This window comes from Corvus moneduloides, chromosome 21 (genome assembly GCF_009650955.1).
Source record: "Corvus moneduloides isolate bCorMon1 chromosome 21, bCorMon1.pri, whole genome shotgun sequence".
NCBI lineage: Eukaryota > Metazoa > Chordata > Aves > Passeriformes > Corvidae > Corvus > Corvus moneduloides.
In genome coordinates this window covers 1,584,859-1,603,383 of record NC_045496.1, presented here as the reverse complement: position 1 = coordinate 1,603,383, position 18,525 = coordinate 1,584,859, and the positions used below count along the sequence as shown (strand labels likewise).

General features: G+C 40.8%; 1 protein-coding gene across 10 annotated transcripts in view; it reads right to left on the bottom strand.

The window, feature by feature from the left end:
- Nucleotides 1-1,799: 1,799 nt before the first annotated feature.
- The window catches only part of STRBP (spermatid perinuclear RNA binding protein), a 60,064-nt gene continuing 43,338 nt past the window's right edge, over nt 1,800-18,525 (bottom strand). For 3 of the 10 annotated variants that reach the window (XM_032131057.1, XM_032131058.1, XM_032131063.1), the window contains 2 exons: nt 17,334-17,378; nt 11,938-12,205 (listed from right to left, as the gene is read on the bottom strand). In XM_032131057.1, the coding sequence (XP_031986948.1) occupies nt 12,111-12,205; nt 17,334-17,378 (140 nt within the window). In that variant the 3' untranslated portion in view covers nt 11,938-12,110. Of the gene's footprint in view, nt 11,205-11,937; nt 12,206-14,357; nt 14,804-15,023; nt 17,379-18,525 lie in introns of those variants that run through there. The other 7 variants (XM_032131059.1, XM_032131060.1, XM_032131055.1 and 4 more) reach the window with 5 other exon arrangements.

Below are 18,525 nucleotides of genomic sequence, written 5' to 3'. Positions count from 1 at the left end.
GGATGGGGCAGGCAAGCAGTGTTGGGGAGGGCCAGAAATGGAGCTTTCTGCTACAGATTTCACTGTGTGCATTCTGCTGCAGATTCATAGTGAGAGGTTGCCGAGAAAAAGTAGATGGACTTGGGTATTTGTTGGTTTGCAGGGAGTGGGGCAAGGATGGGGGAGGGAGGGGCTTCCTTGTTCTTCCAACCAAGATACTCTGTAATTGCCTGGGCAAAGTTACTGTAGCTACAGCAGGACAGGAGTAAAACTGAGTAGGAGATGCCAGGCATTTTCACGGTGAAGAAAGAAGGATGTGCCAGCCTCCTTTATCAGTCTAGGCCCAGTAAGTATTGTGTGGCTTCTCCCATGTCCCACTCCCATATGTGCCCCTCTCCCATTCCTGTGAGGCCACAGAATGCCCGCCAGCTCCTGGAGTGGGCCCAGCTCGCTTTGAGCTGTCACTGACCAGCAGTTGCCAGGCTGCTGCCAAAGAGCTTTCAGTCTTCTCAGCACTTCCGAGATGATAATCCCGAGGGAGCTTTCGGAATGACCTCTTAGTGAGCCAGCTAACATCAGGCATGAGCACAGACAGGCGTTATGCTAATACAGTAGGTAAGACTGACTTCAGTTTCAGTCAGGTGTTACCGATGTTTTCTTAAGTGACTCTGTTCAGTTCCTTGTGGATCTTACTTGTAAAATATTTGATACAGCTCCGAATTTTGAGTGACGTGTAGTTTAGTTTGGTTTGGTACAGTTGTCCCTGAGTAGCTCTTTGTGCATAACTGACTTGTTTGCAGTACACCAGCAGACTGAGCTGGCTGCACACTGACCTGTTGAGGGCAAAAGTCTCAAGCCAAGTCCTGGTCCAGTTATCATACATTCTAAGTTGTGGGATTTCATGTATCTCATTTCATTAAGAGCAGTCTCAGTTAAGTCAGCTCATAACAGTTTTTAATCCCTTCTCAAGTCTGATCTCCTCTGAATTTGATTAATGACCTCTGCACTCAGACTTCACTTCAGCATTTCAAGACCAGAAAAGCACTTCTAAGAAAAATAAGCCTATATATTCACTGACTTCTCTTCTAGAGTAAAGCTGGGTTCTGTAACTCCAGGCAACTGGACATATGTGTATATTCCAGTAAATCTTACCATGAGTTGCAACCTCAAGCAAACAACACCAGCCGCACAATTGTCATGTATCCCCAACTCCTGCCCTCAGTGGCTCCGGAGAAGGAAATTGCTTGGATTTGCTTTGGACCTCAGAGGACAAACTGGGACCACAAGAATTTAATGTTTAAGAAATACAGTGAAATGAGATGGGTGGAGAGAAGTTTGAGAGAACCTTCCTTGTTCTTTATATGTACTTTATCTTTTAAGAAAATAAACATCCAGTTTTTCTAAGTAGCTAAATACTAGGAATTGTCCAGATTTCTTTTTGGAGTGAAACTTGCCTTCCTGTCTGATCTCATCATGGCCTTCTCTGGGCTTTTCCAGTACTGCTTCCAAGGCAAACCCCCAGAGGTACTTGTGTGCAGCAACCCGTGCCAGTTGCAATCCTGTAATGCTCTATTCACTTTCACCTCTGTGAAGGAATGCATTCTGCTTGTTCCACCATAAACGTGCTTTATGTTTGCATCTCCAAGTCATCTCTGCTAACACTGCAGCCATCGGAAGCCTGTCTCTCCTTTCTGCTGAGCGAGTTACCTGACTCAGGCAGAATGGACCTCTGTGGTTTGGCTTCCCAGGCTTCAGAAACCCCCTGAAAGCAGTTTGCTCACTGTTAACGAACGCCCCCCCCAACAATCACTAGGCCATAATTCCTGTTTACAGAGATAAGTCTTTATTGGAGCTATTGGAAGCAAATGGGACATGGTTCCGGTTTTATATACAGAGAAGTCTGTAGCATTGGGTTACAACCAGTGGAAATGACCCGAGATTACAGTGCAGATCGTGTTGTGTACAGTCAGTAACAGTGGCTGGCATACAAACCACAGCACAGAAGCCAAATGAAGCCAAGTGTACAGGGTACAGCAGCACGGGAGGAAGCAACTGAAGGTACAAAGAGCGTTCCCTTTACATTTGCAGGCTTTTTTGGCTAGTGAGCAGATAGAGCTCAATTTAAAATTCACTGTGCAGTTATTTTTCTTCCCACTCAACTGCTACCAAATTAAGAAAATTCGAAATGTTCAAATTACATTTTTAGTGCTATAAATAGCCATGGTTGTTGCCAAATTACTTTATTTGAAATTGGTTTATTTATAGTTGGGAATAGTTCAGTCATCATTGTTCTCTACTGATTACAAATTGGGAGAAAACTGAAGTATTTTGAAAGTAGTCTGTAATTAGACCACAAGGATCTCTTGTACTTCATTTGGAAGTTTAATTCTGGGTACTTCTTTTGAGAGAGATTTATTGCAAAGAAAGATGGAATTGTCCACCATATTACTCATTTGTGGAATTCGTTCATAGTATTTAAGGTTTAGATAGTTTAAAGGTCATACTTCTTTTTATTCAATGCCATATCCAATCTTAGTTTAAAAATAAACACTCCATCCTCTGTGGATAAATAAATCCATCTCTTGGCTGCAGGTCAGACCTCTATTGGTGAAAGAGATTTAGAAAAATAGACCTTTTCTTTAACTTTTAATATGCTGACTCACAAAGGAAGAGTGAAATTCATTCAAGTCTAGAAACAAATACAGTACAAGTGATTTATAGAATTGCATTCCTTCCCTCTACTAATTTGCTGAGCATGAAACACTGCCCCAAAGCACTGCCTCTGTCTTTTCCTTATCTTGGAGAGGTAATTATCATCAGAAAAGTCACATCATACTGCACTGCCAGATTTCCTATCAGAAGGGCTCTCCCTCCTGAGGAGTCTTTGCTTAGGAATTCTTTAGACGCATGGATGGATGTGGTTTGGGTTACACAAAGGTGTTATTTCAGCCCAAATTAGCAGCAATTTAAATTGATTGGACTGATGGTGATTTTTGGTGGGTGGAAATTCAACCATTTAAAAAAAGCCTATGAGTTGGCCTTGGAAAACACCAGCCTTTCCTCAAAATCTCCACTTCTGAAACTGCTTGCCATCAATGCCCTTCTCAGCAAGGGGCTGGTACATGTGGCAGTACAGGTTTCATGCTCAACTTTGTCACTAAGAACTGGACAGGACTTTAGAAAGCATACAGCCCACTGGGACTTGCTCTGCTGTAGTACTTCAGTGCTTTGGAGAGCCCCACCCCCAGCAGTGTTGCTCTCTGAGAAGTGCAAGTGTCCCAGCCTGGCTCTGGGGCAGCTGGAGGACGGGTGACATTCCGGAGCAGAAGCAGTAGTTAAGCACCAGTTACTGGCCCCTGCAGAGGCTCAAGAGAACAGAATTGCTTCGTAGAGAGCTGGTCGGCCTAAAAAGCTTAGTCAGTTTGATCAATAAATATTGACTTAGGGTTAGGATGAGAAATAAGACACTGCACCTTGGAACTGGAAGACAGAGTCAACTTCCTCCTTTTTCTGTCCAAAAGAAGACTGGTTCCAAAACATTTGTCCTTAAGGACCTCTGCAGTGCCTGACAGATAATTCATTATGCATGTATGAATGTACCTGTCCCCTTCTGCAGGGAGGAATAAATGTATGACTGGACAAAGCTTAGATGCTTTTTTCTGTGATTTTTTTAACCATCTGCTCTGTGTCATGTTGTCCCTGAAGTCATGGTTACCCATTCCTAAATTATTCAGCATTGCCCAGAGAATGGCTCTGTAGTTGAATATGCTCTCTGCAGTACAGCCTCCCTTTTCTTCCAGTGTATGCATATTTCCATGCAATAGATGTTATTAGAAAACTGCACTGTCTTTATCCTGTTATTTTGAGCAGGGAAACAGTGATATGAATTTAAAAACACAGGAAAGAATCTGTACTGCAAATCAGAATTTTTAAAATTCTTAGGATCACTAACTTTTCAAAAGCTGTACTGCTCTGAATGCCGTTCTCTAGCCCATCATTATTCTCCTTTGAGCAGAATGACCTTCCATCTGCTTAGAAACAGTTCTTTGTGAAAATAATGACAGAAGAATAAATACTGTCTCTCCTACCCTGACTTTGTTACTTTACAGGACACCCTTACAGGACTCACATTCTGTTGGGAGTCCAACAATACACACATTTCGGTATGCATAGATCATTAAATTGTAGCAGTGCCAGCAGTAAAGCTAAACTTGCCAAGATGTCCTGTTCCTCTTAATTAAGCTTGATTTATGTGTGCCTGTTGACTTAAGATGCAGTTAGTGTCCACCGCTGAGATGATGCAGTACCCTGAGTAACTTTTTATTGATTACGCTTATGCAAGCTTGTGCTTTTGCAAGAATACAGAAATGAAGCTCAAAGAAAATAAAGAAGTACATCAGGTTGTTTCCATGGAATACTGTTAATCTATTCATAGCAGCTTTGAAGTATGAAGTTAAAACTTACCTTCTGCTCTACTCCCTTGAAACAGATGAGTGCTATGATTAACTCCCCTTTTGCTTAAAAAATAGAAGTGGATAGAATGTCAAAATACACTTCGCTGGTAAGATGAACCTACTTTGTCATAACGAGTTACACCAATATTGGTGACCTGAAATGTGTACATTACACAGGTCATTGTGGGAGCAGTATCTACTTCCCCTTGTTGCCATGCTCCTCTGTGTAAAGGCAGCTTGTCTAGAATACTGTGGGCATTGCAGAAATAACTAACTAGTATTCCTTCTGAGGAAATTACTATTATTCCTTTCCCTCCCAAAATTCTTTTGCATGCTCTGTCTACCACCTGGAACTGTCTCCCAGTTTTGGGTAGGGCTGCATCAGGAAACAAATTTGGCCATTGGATTTCTCACGTTCCTCCTCTGGAAAACCTGCAATCCTGGACTTGTTTACTGAACACAAAAAAGAAATTAATCTCCTGTAGCAACATCATTAGCAGCTTTTAGCCTGCAGTATGGCTACCTTAAACCTCTTACCTAATTTCTCACTAACTATTGGAAAAGCAATTCCATCTCCCCCTGCTCATAGTACACAAGGCTGCTGGCTTTTCCCAGCACACATAAACCTCCTGGTTTTACCACAGACTCTCTTAATGGACTTCGAAAAGGCAGTGCAACTTTCCCTCCAACTTCCTATCCACGGTGCTCTACCTCTAAAACTGGAGAAGGACATTCTACTTCCATCGTTACCTTTTCTCTCTCTCTCCCCTCAGTGCATTCTACCAGGATTAGACGCGTTCAGAAATCTGTTCAAGCTGATGCTGCACTACACCTCATGAACTGCAAAGCAGCATAAGACAACTGGTGCTGCTAGATCCTGGTAAGAGGTATGAATGAGGCTTTAGTTTAATTAATTAAAAATTAACTGCAGCTCTTACTCATTCCAACTCTCTTATATTAACCAATGAAGGATAGCCAGTTACATTCAATTAATGCCTTCTAAAATTGTTATTTGTTCTACTAGAGATAACAGTCCAGAGGTTTTCACAAACATGTAGTTCTGGCTGGTGAGAAAACATTTTGAAGTTGTTTACTTACACAGCATAGAAGAGACTGCAGCTTTAATTATCTTACTGCCCCAAACTTTTGAAGTTAGAAATTAGATAAATTCAGTCTCAGATAAATTCAGTCTCTACAGTTAAAATTTTTATATGCTCTTTACATTCTTACAACTCTCACTTACTGATGGATTTTTAATTAAATAAGGAAGAGTACTCTCCCCCTGAGAAGGCTTCAGTCTGTACAAGTGTCTCTATAGACTAGGCTTGATGGGTTCTTTTCAAGTACACTTAACTACTAAACTACCTGTGGTACAGTATATATGACCTTAAATTGTAGAGTTAAGGCACCAAATACAAGATAAAACAACATCCAGAATAAGAGATATGCTTTAGAACTGCACATCTCCACACACCACTTTTGGACATTCAGCTCCTCATAAATACTCCTCATAGGTAAACAATGTTGTCTGAATGTTTCATGCAATCTCAGGAACTGGAGAAAAAAACCCACTTTACTGAATTTAAACCTTACTGTCTGATGAACTTTACTCTTACCTAACTCACAGTAAAGCACTGCCTTGCCTACACAGCATCAGACAGGTCTGGCAGGAAGAGCCCCGTTTCTCCTGGGAAACCCCAGAGAGGAGTAGACAGAGGAACAGGCAGATGTGTCCTACTTGTGCTTTTGTATTACGTCACATATCAGTTACAAACAACAAGTGAATCAGTCCCATTTCTATGAGCAGAAAAAGGAAGCACCAGAATACCTGGACATAAATAGGTATGGATTCAGATGACACAAATAAAGCTAAGGAGACATAACTCTGGGGTTAAGTAATAAAACAGTTTAGTGATGACAATTCTTTTAATGCCAAATACTTAACCACTAACTTAAATGGTTTATGTTCAAAAGAAAGTGCATGTGAAACTGCTGCCATGGTCCATAGGCACAGGACTTCAGTGCTGGGTTTCTCTGGTGAAGTGCTCTAAAATGACTTCGGCAGAATTCCCACTTCCAGTGGAATGAAACCAACGAGCTGTTAGACAAGCTGTCTCCTGTACTAAGACAGTGGATTCAGCTGCACTGTCTCTTTGCTTTGCTTTAAACAAGTCAATAAAATATCTCATTTTTCACTGGGTTATTCAGCAGGAAGCCCAAGAGGGTCTGTGTGCTGAACATTTGAGCTGAGTTACTGTATTTTGAGACAGAACAGCCATTCCTAACAGAGCTCCTCAGTGTGCACAGCACAGAGCTCATTTTCATTCTTTTGATGCCAGAGATGGGAGGTCTTAGTCAGCTTCATGACTGAGAACAACAATCTGAATTTCACGTATACACATCTCATCATGTATCCAAAGGAATCCACAGCAGCAGAGCTCCTGTGCTGTTTCCCAGAGCCACCGGAAACAGGAGCTGTTTTTGTAAGCTGCTTTGTGACTTGGAACTCAGTGAGGCTGAGACATAGTTTTCCCTTCATTAAGTAACAGGCAACTGTCTTAGAGAGAATTTAGCTAAAGGCAAGAAGTTCTAATACCAAGTGAGCATATCTTGGCACACCAAGCACAAGAGGCAGAAGGAAACTTGCAATTTTGTCTGAGTAAAGACTGAAATACTGTCTTGTTGTTTATACCGATCTGGAGGGATATTCAGCAATCCCACCTCTAGACTGGCTCAGAAGTACAGATGCATAATTACAAATGAAGCAAGGAACTTTATTTCAGGGAGTTGGTGGCAGAAAAGACAGGGACTGCCAGGCTCACTCTCCAAGGGACATTCCCGGGACTGGATCAGAGATGGTATGTTAAAGCTGCTCACATTTATTGCTGTCTTGGAGATAAAGAAGTGACAAGGGAATGATGTCCCATAGCTGAACAGCCAACAAACAGGAGATTTTTTTCCTAGACTACTTGAAAAATCTTCGTGCCCCTCCTCCTGCATTTTCTACATCCTAATAATCTGAGGAACTTGTTGTCAGGGAAATTATTCTCAATAGCTCAATGAAAGCAAAAGCCTCAAAATAATTTTAGATTTGTGCACTTTTCCCCAATTAAGTTCTTTCAGGGGCTTGAGGGTACAGTCTTTTATTAAGACACACTTTAAATCTTTTTTTCCTACCAGAAGGCAAGTGTTTTCAAAGAAAGAATCCTCGTCTCCAGAGATCAGAGATACTGGAGCAGTTTTCAGATCTTTGTTAATGAGTAGAAATAGTCCTCTGGCATATGAATAAGTTGAAATATTTGTAGGAAAACTAGTTTCTCTGAAGTGCTTCACAGTCTGATTAAAAGTTTTTAAGAATTTAGACACTTATATGTAACAATTTCATAATTTGAGAGAATCAGTTACTTACTGGGATACTAGAAGATGATCAGAAAAGGCAGGGCAGGAGGACAGAATTCACAGAAGCAAAGGTATTAGCAGTGAAAATCGTGGCAGCAGCATTTACAGCACATTAAGTGAGGAGCCATGACAATTGCCGAATCATCTAATTAGCTCACACTGGCTACACGACAGCAAATTAGACAGATTAGGAACCACCTACCCAGGTACTAAATTGCCTTTGTGAGGGTTGGATTATGCACTGTGTCCAACAGAAATTGCTTGGGCAACCGAGGCCTCGTGTTACACATTCCCTTCAGGAGCATAGGCTGGCCTCCCTCCATCCAACTGGCGTAACGCCCAGGAATAAGGTCACGGTGTTCCAGCTCCTGAATATGTGCTTAAGGAAGACAGCAAGCACTGGCAGAGAGAGAACACGATGGCAGGAAGCACCGTATATCATGCTTTGAGCTAGCCAAGCCCTCCAAACCAGCCTGGTTACTCTAAACCCTTCTCTAGGTAGAGCATGCCTGGAGGAATCTCATGTGGCTGGCAAAGTAGGACTGAAGCAGACCCCTAAAGCTCACAGATGTTATTCCAAAGTCAATGGTAATGCCATTCATTTCCAGTATAGAGAACACATTAAACAGGTCAATTCTTTATTGTAAATCTCTGGCTTTTAATCCTTTAAGTGCCAGACACCATCTCCCAAAATACACATGATCATCTGGTTAGCTAAAACTAGCATTAAGGTGGGTAGTGTATAGGCAGAGACTTTCCCATGTCTCCTATTTATAGATGTACTAATTGAAAGGAACTTTTTCAGAATTCTTTCCATGAACCAGAAATTCAAACTGTAAAATACCATTTCTACTTCACGGAAAAGATACTACAGAATTGGTAACACTACTGGCAGCTGCATAGAGCATACGGAACCAGGTTTACATGTTTGGCTCTTGGGTACATGCAGAAATACAAAGCTCAGCCGTAACACAGACCTCCAACCTCACAGAAAAGGCAATTCAGACCAAGCTCCTGTGAGGAGGCTTTTAAAAGGAAACCTACAAGTATTATGCAGAAGAAATGAGTTTCTAGTTCTGCCTTAGCAAAACAGTGCTTGCCACAACATTGATGAAGCAGATGTTACCCAAATTACTCATCAGATAATAGCCTGATACTAGGCTAAAACCTACTGATAGAATTGGCTGCTCTCTCAAACACCAGTACATCAGGCACTTCAGAGCCTACTCTGTGACCCTTCAATACATGGGGCTATTTTGCTCAAGTTCCACATCAATGAGAGGGGTTCCCAGGCAATTTTGTACCTTAGGGTCTTACCTCTGATTCCAAGTGGCTGCAGAACCCAGGATTTAGGAGTCTTAAGTACGGAAAATGGTTCTCTCGTACTGAAAAGGGAAGCAGTAAAGGCAAGGGGCCATCTCACACATAAGTACTGCAATGCTATACTGCATTACAAACAGCAGGGTATTAGACAAATCTAGAGAAAAAAGATCCAACGAAGTTGAGAATTTAAAAAAAACAGCAGGAGAGTGGAAAGCTTAGGATTTTAAGAGTTAAAAGAGCGATGACAGAAAAATACCGAAATTCACAGTTAAAGCAATTCTGATGGAAAGAAATACAGATGGATTAAGCTGCCAAGCACAGTCCACAAAGAAGCAGATCAAATGAGAGTCAGCAAGATGTTTTTTAGCAGTCCTTGATGTGGACAGCGCTTGTCAGGCTGACAGCAGTTAAGCTTAGGAAAGGAATATTCAGGAGAAGTTCATTATAATGCACCTTAATGCATATAAAATCCAATCTGAAGGAGCAGAGCAGCCTGCTGCTCCAGGATCAGCACTGCTGGGCCTGCCAGGCTCAAAAAAGGACTGAACTGTAGGTGAGCTGCAGATCCAGCCCTGAGTTTGCACCTTGAAGATAACAGCAGATGGAAACCTGCCCCCTGAACAGCAAGGACGTTCTGATTGCTCATCAGTTGTCCTGCAAATATCATGGAAGGATTATGTGCTTCCAGGGCCAGCCCCTGGAACAGTTCCTCAGTTCATTTCCCAGGGGCAAGTTCCTGCTCACAGGAGCAAAGCTGACACTATTGAACAACTCTTTTTCTCTTACCAGCCTATGAATTATATCCAGAAATATCCTAAAGAATGGATAACCTATACATGCAGTTACTTAGTGAATTTGATGATTCAATATTAAAATCAAATATGGTTTATATTTGCTGTTAATATTTTGATGCAGACCTTGGGCTTGATACACCACTACATATTCTGTACCAAGTGGTTTTCTGCTTGACACCAGTGTCAACTGTTACCAGTTAGGGGTTGTTCATGTTTTCATCTCTGAATTGAGACCCTAAAATGCTAATACATCATCATCAGCTTGCTCCCTTTTGCTTTTTTGTTTTTTAACTATTTTTATATAAAAAGAGTTGTTTCCAGCAACTTCAAGTACTGCAAGTACTGCACTTCTGGAGTACTGTACTATGCAAGTTTGCATAACGCAAGGTTTAAAAGACAAATAAAAAAATAGTATTTTAAAACTACACATATCATGTGCACCAATAGGTCATAATCCAAACCCATTTTAAGTAAAATATCGCTAAAACATTTACTACAGAACTGAAAACAATTATTTATGGATGGCTGTATCCTAATTTCCAGCTGTAGAAAACCACAGCTAAGCAAATGATTCACGCAGAGATAAATCCCTGCCTGCCTGCCCTCCTGTCCTTGCACTGCACCCACAGGAGGGAAGCAAACCTGGCTGCTTCCTGAATTAATCTGGCCTAATGTAATTTGATCTCTGCAGATTTTAACTGCTATATCATCAAAGTTGTTCATTCCTCGTTTGGAGTTTAGCTTTAATAGTTTAGGGAAATAATTTCTCTCGTTATTAGTGTTACCCATCCCACATAGCCAGAACCAAGGTGTGGCATTCAGAGCAGGCCATGGCCTGGCTTTGGTACCTACCCAAGTGTATCCACAGGGATGCAAGGAATGCAGTGCCTGACACAGCAGTTATCAACTTAGCTTTTTATGCTACACAGATGAAAAATATTTGAAGGAGAACAGTCTGTTGATAAAACCAAACGATTTCTTAAGTGTTAGGTGATATTTTCTTTTTTAACTGAAACTGGAGTATTTGAATTGGCCTTGAGAAACACAAACTTGGGATTCAGACCTCTTTAAACACTTGAGTTAACAAGACATAATAAAAACGTGCCATATACAAGATTGTCACAGGTATATGAGATTTTTAGAAAAAAAGCAATAAAAATATTCTTTAAGCTGAAAATAAAATCTCTTACCTTTTATATCACGATCTCAGCTTACAGTCACTACATTTCTGCTTATTTTATACAAGTGCATATGGCTATGAAGGTCCGGAGAGAATGAGAATAAAGTGGAATTAACCTGCTGAAAACTGCTTAGAAGTCTTAAGCTGCAACATATAGATGTTCCAATACCATTTAAAAAAACATTCACCTTTCAGTTATTGCTGATTGACAATCTCAAAATATCAACATACAAATATTCAAGAGGGAAAAAACTCAATAAATTTAGAGCAGCAAAGTATTTTGAGCTGGATATTTCCCAAATACTGTGTTTTCTTATCATTTGGTGATGATTTTAAGAGACACAAAAGCAATCCACTTGATTTTCAAGTTCAGGCCTACATTTTTGTGCCTCATATCAGTGATGTGGGGAAGAGAGAGAGAGAATACATCATTCAGTTACATTTTGGAAAAAAATATGCTATTTTTTTTCTTCTGCCATTTTGCTACATTTCATGTCTGCTGACATGCACAATGGTACAAAGCACTGCTGCTTCGGGAGTGACCATTGCACGGCTCTGTAGCAACTTTTATAGGAAACATGCAAATACAGCATAGTATTAAAATTCTGAAGGACTTCAATAGTGAAAGTAAAGGCAGATTTCACTGCTTGAAGCAGCACTCGACCCGGGTTGTGCCTTGGTTTGGTGTTTGGATTTCCCCCCTCAACACACCAGTCCTTCCCCTTCTAGTGTAAAGAAATAACCAGGAGTATATACACATCTATTGCTATGTACCCAAAGAGAGGACTGTGGCTTGGACTAAGTATTGCTTTTCATTACATGGAGCAAAGTTCAAGAAGTGAGAAAAACTCTTTAAAAAAAAAAAAAAGGAAAAAAGCTCAGGTTCCATGTCTGAAGTTGAGAAACCTCAAAACGAGCCACGTTTTTCTTGCTTTTAAGACATGTACAAAATGCCATTTGGAGCCACACAACCTGATGGTTCTAGAAGTCAGAGAAGAAATCTTGAGGGCCCAAGTGAATAATAAAAGGTGCGATGCTGAGAGGCTGGCAATAGGGACTGTCAATGAAAAAACCACCTACAGTGGGAGAAGAGCAGAGAAGCAAAAACCTCACGTTAATTTCTGAGACTGGCTGAAGCTAAAGCTTCATTTAAATTTCTCTGCTCTTTCAGCTGCAAGTGGAATTTTCATTGTAAAATGGGCACTTTGAATTCTTTGAAGGTATTGAAACATCTAACACTTCCAAGGTTACCACTTTCTAAACAAAGAACTGACAGCTCATTCATATTTTCAGTAAAGCAGAGAAATGTAAAATATGCAGCAAGGGGGCAAGTTTACAATGTGGTTAGTAACTCCCAACAAATGACAAAAAATAAAAAATGACTTCTATAAATCATCTGAAATGACTGCCATCATGTTGGAAAAGAGCATAGCGCCCTTCTTGTCTTTGAAATAAGAACAAGTTTTTGGCTTACAAATGTTCATTGAATACAATTGGTTCACAGAATATTTTGTTTGGAATTTTACAAAGCTGGGGATTCAGGAAAAAAAAAGAAAACTACAAACAGTTGCCAATCGGGGGAACTCCAAAAGAGGGGGAAAAAAAATGTGTGCGGAAGAAAGATTCCTTTAATGAATATTTGATTAACAAAAGTGGGCTCTGATCAGCCATGCTTTTTCTGCTCCGTGATGGCTTCCTTTCATCCATAGGCCAGCAAAACAGATCAGTGATTTCTGAGCACCTCTCAATTTGGCTCCATCCCTGGCCCCTGCTCTGTGTTCCATGGGTGACACCAGGCTCACCCTCCTGGGCAATCATCTACGTTTTATTAAAGTACCACCGACACCAAACGGAAGCGAGAGCTACGGCAGAAGGAGAACCATGGAAATGTAAACACATTCCTAAGCACAAACACTTAGCTTAAGAATAACAGCTGCAGTTAATTCCAGGGTAAGCAGCTTGTTCTATAAGCCACCCCTTATTCAGCTTTTCTAGTATTTCTCTCCCTCTAAGGGGGCTGTGGGGAGGAGGAACTTTATGTTGCTTTAAGCACCAGTCTTAAAACACCCTCAACGCAGATAAAGCTCCCCTTGCCTCAGCAGCAGAGTCTGTTAGAGAACAGGGGATAAAGGCAAATCTTTGGAAGAGCAGAACTAAAGCCAGCCTGTGGAAAAGCAATGGGTGAGGGCTGAGGAGAGAGTGCAACCAACAATGCTGCTTATTTGTGGGGTGATACCTTAATAAAGACCACTGGAATCCCTCATTAGAGCCCACAGCAGTCCACAATCCATGGAGACTCCAATCGTGGAGCTGGGGCCTGTCATGGAATTTCAGACAGGTGCACACACTCGTCATCAAAAAGAGGACTCTGGGTTTGAGCACCAACTCTTAAAAAAGTACTGGCCTATGGCTGAAGTGTGTCACTTTTCACAGCAGCACTCAACAAGAACTGGGACAATTAAATAGCAAGTTTTCATGGGGACCTTGTTGCTGCTTTAGATTCTTATAAATGTAAGGGGGGAAAGGAGAACCTTTGGTTTAATACACAATTGACAACTAAAATGCTTTCTGTAGAAATGGTGGATGGAAAATCAAGGGTGGGCAGACAATCTTAAAAGTGAAGAAGGCCACAAGAACAAGTGGATTTTTTTTTTCTTTTTTTTGCTCTTTTTTTTTTTTGTAAAAACAGAAAAGAAAGGAAAATGTGTAGCTTTTGAGCTCTAAAGAACCTGATGTAACATTATTGTTGTCCTTTCTCTGGGCAATACGGGTGGAAGGTGTATCCCTGGAATTGCATCCTTCTGTGGGAACTTCCTCTGTTTAATACTTGTTTCACAGAATGCAGCCTTATACAGAGACAGACTAATTCCCTTTGTTTCATTTGTTTTTCAGCATTTTGTGTATGAGTGAAAAGTCTTCTTGGATAATTAAGACTGTGTCTAAAATCACAGTTACAATATGCTGATCTATAAGGAAACTCAGGTACTGATGCTTAACTATAAAAAATAAGATAAAACAATATTTTAACCCATATTTTACTAAGTTTATTACACACCATAGTATTTACAAAGTTAAATGTTAACTGTAAAGTTTCTATCGTGTGGTTTGGGTTTTTTTTAATTTTTATTTTTGTTTTTTAAATAACTATGCCCTGCATTTAATAACCCTACAGCAAATACAGGTCATTAACTGAGTCTGTGTGACTGCATTAGGAAACAGGCAGTACTCTTGTGTTACAACAAAACAGTTTATTTGTGATCAGTGTTTTATATTCTATACATCCTTCACAAATTTAATTTTACATAATCGGATACTTCATTTAAAACGTAAGATTTAAGCTTCTAGTTCTTCCCTATAACAGAAGGCTGGTATAAGTTATTTGAAAATGAGGTAACATTTCACAGAACATTTTTTTCAAGTTTTAGAGAACTAAATTTGCATTTTGTTAAAATCAAAAAGTAGGAAAAAGATGTTTCTTTACAAATGACTTTGCTCAAGTATGTGTTCAAAGAAAACAGGATAAAAAGGCTTTTTTTCTTCTAACATTCTGTACTGTACTGTGTTGTTCAATCAATAGGAATTAGCTTCTGCCATTTGCTAAAAGAATGAGTAGTGGGGAACAGGGTAAGTTGGGAATTTCATAACTGGTAACAGAACCATTCTCTTGGGTAAACCTACAGAGAGAAGAAAGGGAGAGGACTCCAAATAAGTTCAGCAATCCAAGAAAGTCAGATAAGAGCTTACAGTAGTGTTCTCATTAACCTTTTCCAGATCAGTCAGTCAATGTGATGTCAGGGTGCATAGTCCCATAAACAGTAACGCTTCACCACTTTGCACTATTCCAGACAGATGGTTATAGCTTAAAGTCTGCTTTATTTTTGTTCTGGTGTTTGATAAAATTAAAGGAAGTGATATTCTCAAAAGCAGAGTGTGTATTTGGACTTGAAGCTCTATTTCATAATCTTTATGTTAATTAATCTCTACTAGCTTGTTCTACGTTGAGGTAATTTCACAGGCCAGTTGCAATTGCAGATATTCTAGACAGGCACTGCTGTGCATAAAATACAACTCACAGGGAAACTGTTCAGCAGTTTTGATCAGCATCCAGGTAGGTCAGCCAAAAATCAAGCACCTACAGTAAATTCTGCATCTGCTTCCTTATTCTGCACTTCCTCTCCTGTGCTGGAGGAGCAAATCTGGAAAGATTGACATCTTCCTGATTGCATTATTATTTTAGAGTTCTTGTGGCCTCACAAACTTCTGCACAATTAAACGTTTGTTTGGTTTTTTAATCTTGCCTATTTAAATTCTAGTATTTAACCTATGTATCCATTTAGAAATCACAAAGCAGCAACAGCAGGTATTCCAGAGCACCAGATGATCAAAGTGAAGTTTCCCAACATGCAACAGCTTACAAAGGCAAAGAGACATGTTTACCTTACAGCCAAAAAGCATTATCCCAGAACTTTGCATCACAATCATAAGACATTAGGAACAGAAACTCTTTATGTGAAAAATGGGGGCATCCAATTCCACAATGCTTTGAAGTCAGTGATATGTCACATATACACAGCTAAGTGCTTAAGATCCAGCTCCCAAAATAGGCACAATGAGGAAAAAAAAAAAAAAGCACGAAACAGAAGGAATGAATGAAAAAAGCAAGAAAAGCTTTAAGGAAACTTGGTAACAGTTGTATTCCTGCCTTCAGCAAGGAAAGGATTCTTCATATCACAGTATGTCATTGCTTGTAAAAACACAGACATGCAAATACCACTAATCCTAGTTACAGTCTGAGACTGTTGCTTGGAAAGAACCAAGGGGTTTTTTTAAAAATCCATACCCCAAACTAAATTTCCTTTCATTTTTCCCTGAGAAAACATGTTGCTGTTCCTTGTGTCATGCACCACAAAGGACAACACTCCATGGGACAGCCCTGCTGCCAGCTGCCCTTCTGTCAGAGCATGGGGCCGATCAGCAGGTGTAAAACTGGAGAGGTTTGCTCCAATTCTGAGGGCAGAATTCCACACTGAGCACAGCCTGTGGGCCCATTCTACCTCTCCTTTCAGTATAGAACTGGACCAGCTGGTCCCAGTCAGGCAAAGCAAACATTTTCCATAAAGCAGCAGCATTTTTGCCCTGTTAGAGCTCATACCTCTAGAGAAATCATGTAATCAACATTTCAAAATATTTTTAACTTTTATAATGACATCAGGGGAGTCGGTATTGCCCAAGTTAGACAGATTTGGGAGGAAAGACTTACTACAAATGCTAAAAAGCAAAAGTTTCCCATATGAAAAATTCAAGGCCTTGAAACATGCCAGTCATTTGAGCAGCAGACTGTGACCAGTCCCTGCCACAGGAGAGGCTGGTGGGACTGATCCTGGTGGGCTCACGTTGTGTGTGCCAGGACATATCACTGACTCCAAACTGCCCTGCTCCCATTGCCACATAAACCTCATTCAAAGTAACCAAAAGGGCCGGTTAGAGGAATGCATTGTTAGTCCAGAGTAAAACAAGCCAGTCGGGAGGGAGAAGCTGAGTTAAGAAAAACCCTTCCATCACAGCTCTCTGGTTATCAGCTCATTTTACAATCTCCACGAAACCAGTGCTTTGCCAGCCTAATATAACATGTTTCATAGTGAAAAGCATTGTGGCAAATGACTGTGTCCTGGCTGCCTCACAGACTGATTGCTACCAGTACTAACTACCCAAAACCCATCCTGGAGTCCCAAGCAGTGGTGTTTTAGCCTGTAGGGGTGGGGGTATTTGCCCATAGACTTCAAAGATTTGACAGCATTAAGGGAGCTTTGTCCACAAGTCACTTACACTTGGGGACAAACATTTCACCAATGTTACTGTAATGCCATTTAGCTAAATCTGGGTCAGAGGTGCTGAAATAGGCCCTTCGGTAGTCTTTGAATGGAGCACAGACTGGCTGTAAAAAGTAAAGGAACTACTTTGACTGGGTTCCAGTATGAAGGGAACAGGCAATTAGAACAAGCAGTCCTTCCACAGACCAGGCAAAGCAGAGGCAAAAAGCTACTCCAACCAAAAAAGAACCACAAGGTTATGGCATAAAAGTGGTGTTGTTGTCATGGTTTAAGAGCTTAAATCTCTTTGAATTTCTCCTTGGACTGTCACATTTGGACTGCCACAACAGTTTCTGCATAATTTCTACCGTGTTAATTACAGGGCTGTACGTACCGTAGGCTGGTGCCGCTGTGCTGTATCCATATGGTGCTCCATAGCCTGCAGGGGAAACAGAGGAGGGAGAGGGGTCATTCCCTGCACTGCCTGTCAGTGTTTGCACACCTGCACATGGGCACGGACCCCGTGCCTGAAGCAAGAGCACAGCAAAAACAAACTCACACCAATAAATACAAATATTGCTGAAAACACTACAGTGTTCCTATGCGGTGGCCTGAAGAACAAGCTACCAGGGACTTCCTCAAGCCTCAGCATCAAAGAGTTAAAATTCCCTATTTCATTTCCTCAGCATTTTCCACCAAATCCCTCAAGTCTGCACTGTCAGAGCATGGAGTTGGCGTGACACAGACATCCCATATTTGCTTATGTTCTTCTTAAAACACAAGTGCAGTCTATGCAGAGTACAGTCATTTTCCTAAATTTCCTTTAAAAAGAGGGGAATGCTGGATGCCTGTGGCAGATGCCACATCCCCCTCAGTAAAGCTCCTGTGAATTCTGCTATCTCTGCTATTTCTAACAGACAAAGTTCCACAGAAGACATGTGAACACCTCCACATAAACAGATCATTTTTCCCCAGAGAGCAGAGTGTGACTCTGAAGTGAGAGAAAAAGCAACACAGGTAACAGCAGCATCGGTTTCTACATGTCAGTAGTTCATGGAGGCTTTACAGGGTTTTTTTCCTGGTGAGACTACTGGTGTCACTCCAAAAAGCAAGAGATTTCTGAGAAGAATAGGGGTTGGAGAGAAATAATCTATGAACGCCAAAGCAAATAAAAGCTTAACTACAGCAACTGGGAAATCAAACTTATTTCTGGAATAATTCCACACTGGCAAGAAGCATGCCCCTGGCAGGTTAAAGTGTCTCTTAAATGACTCCTCAGGCAGACAGACAGTTCCAAAAACAATGTTAACAGCCATTAAAAATGAATTACTGGGTTTTAATATTTAAAATGACATGACCATACAGGAACAATGAAGATGACATGCCGCCAACGGTGCCAGGCAGGAAGGCTCCCAAACAACAGGGCTTTGCTATTAGCACATGTGAGCTGCTGGAGGGTGTAACTAGAGCTCATGCTGTAATCTAAAAACCGGAGCATGAGGACTAGAAGTGTTATTTTTTGGAAGCTACTACTGGATTTACTTTGACTAAGGCATCTTCAGCATCTCATTCTTACAAATCTCTGG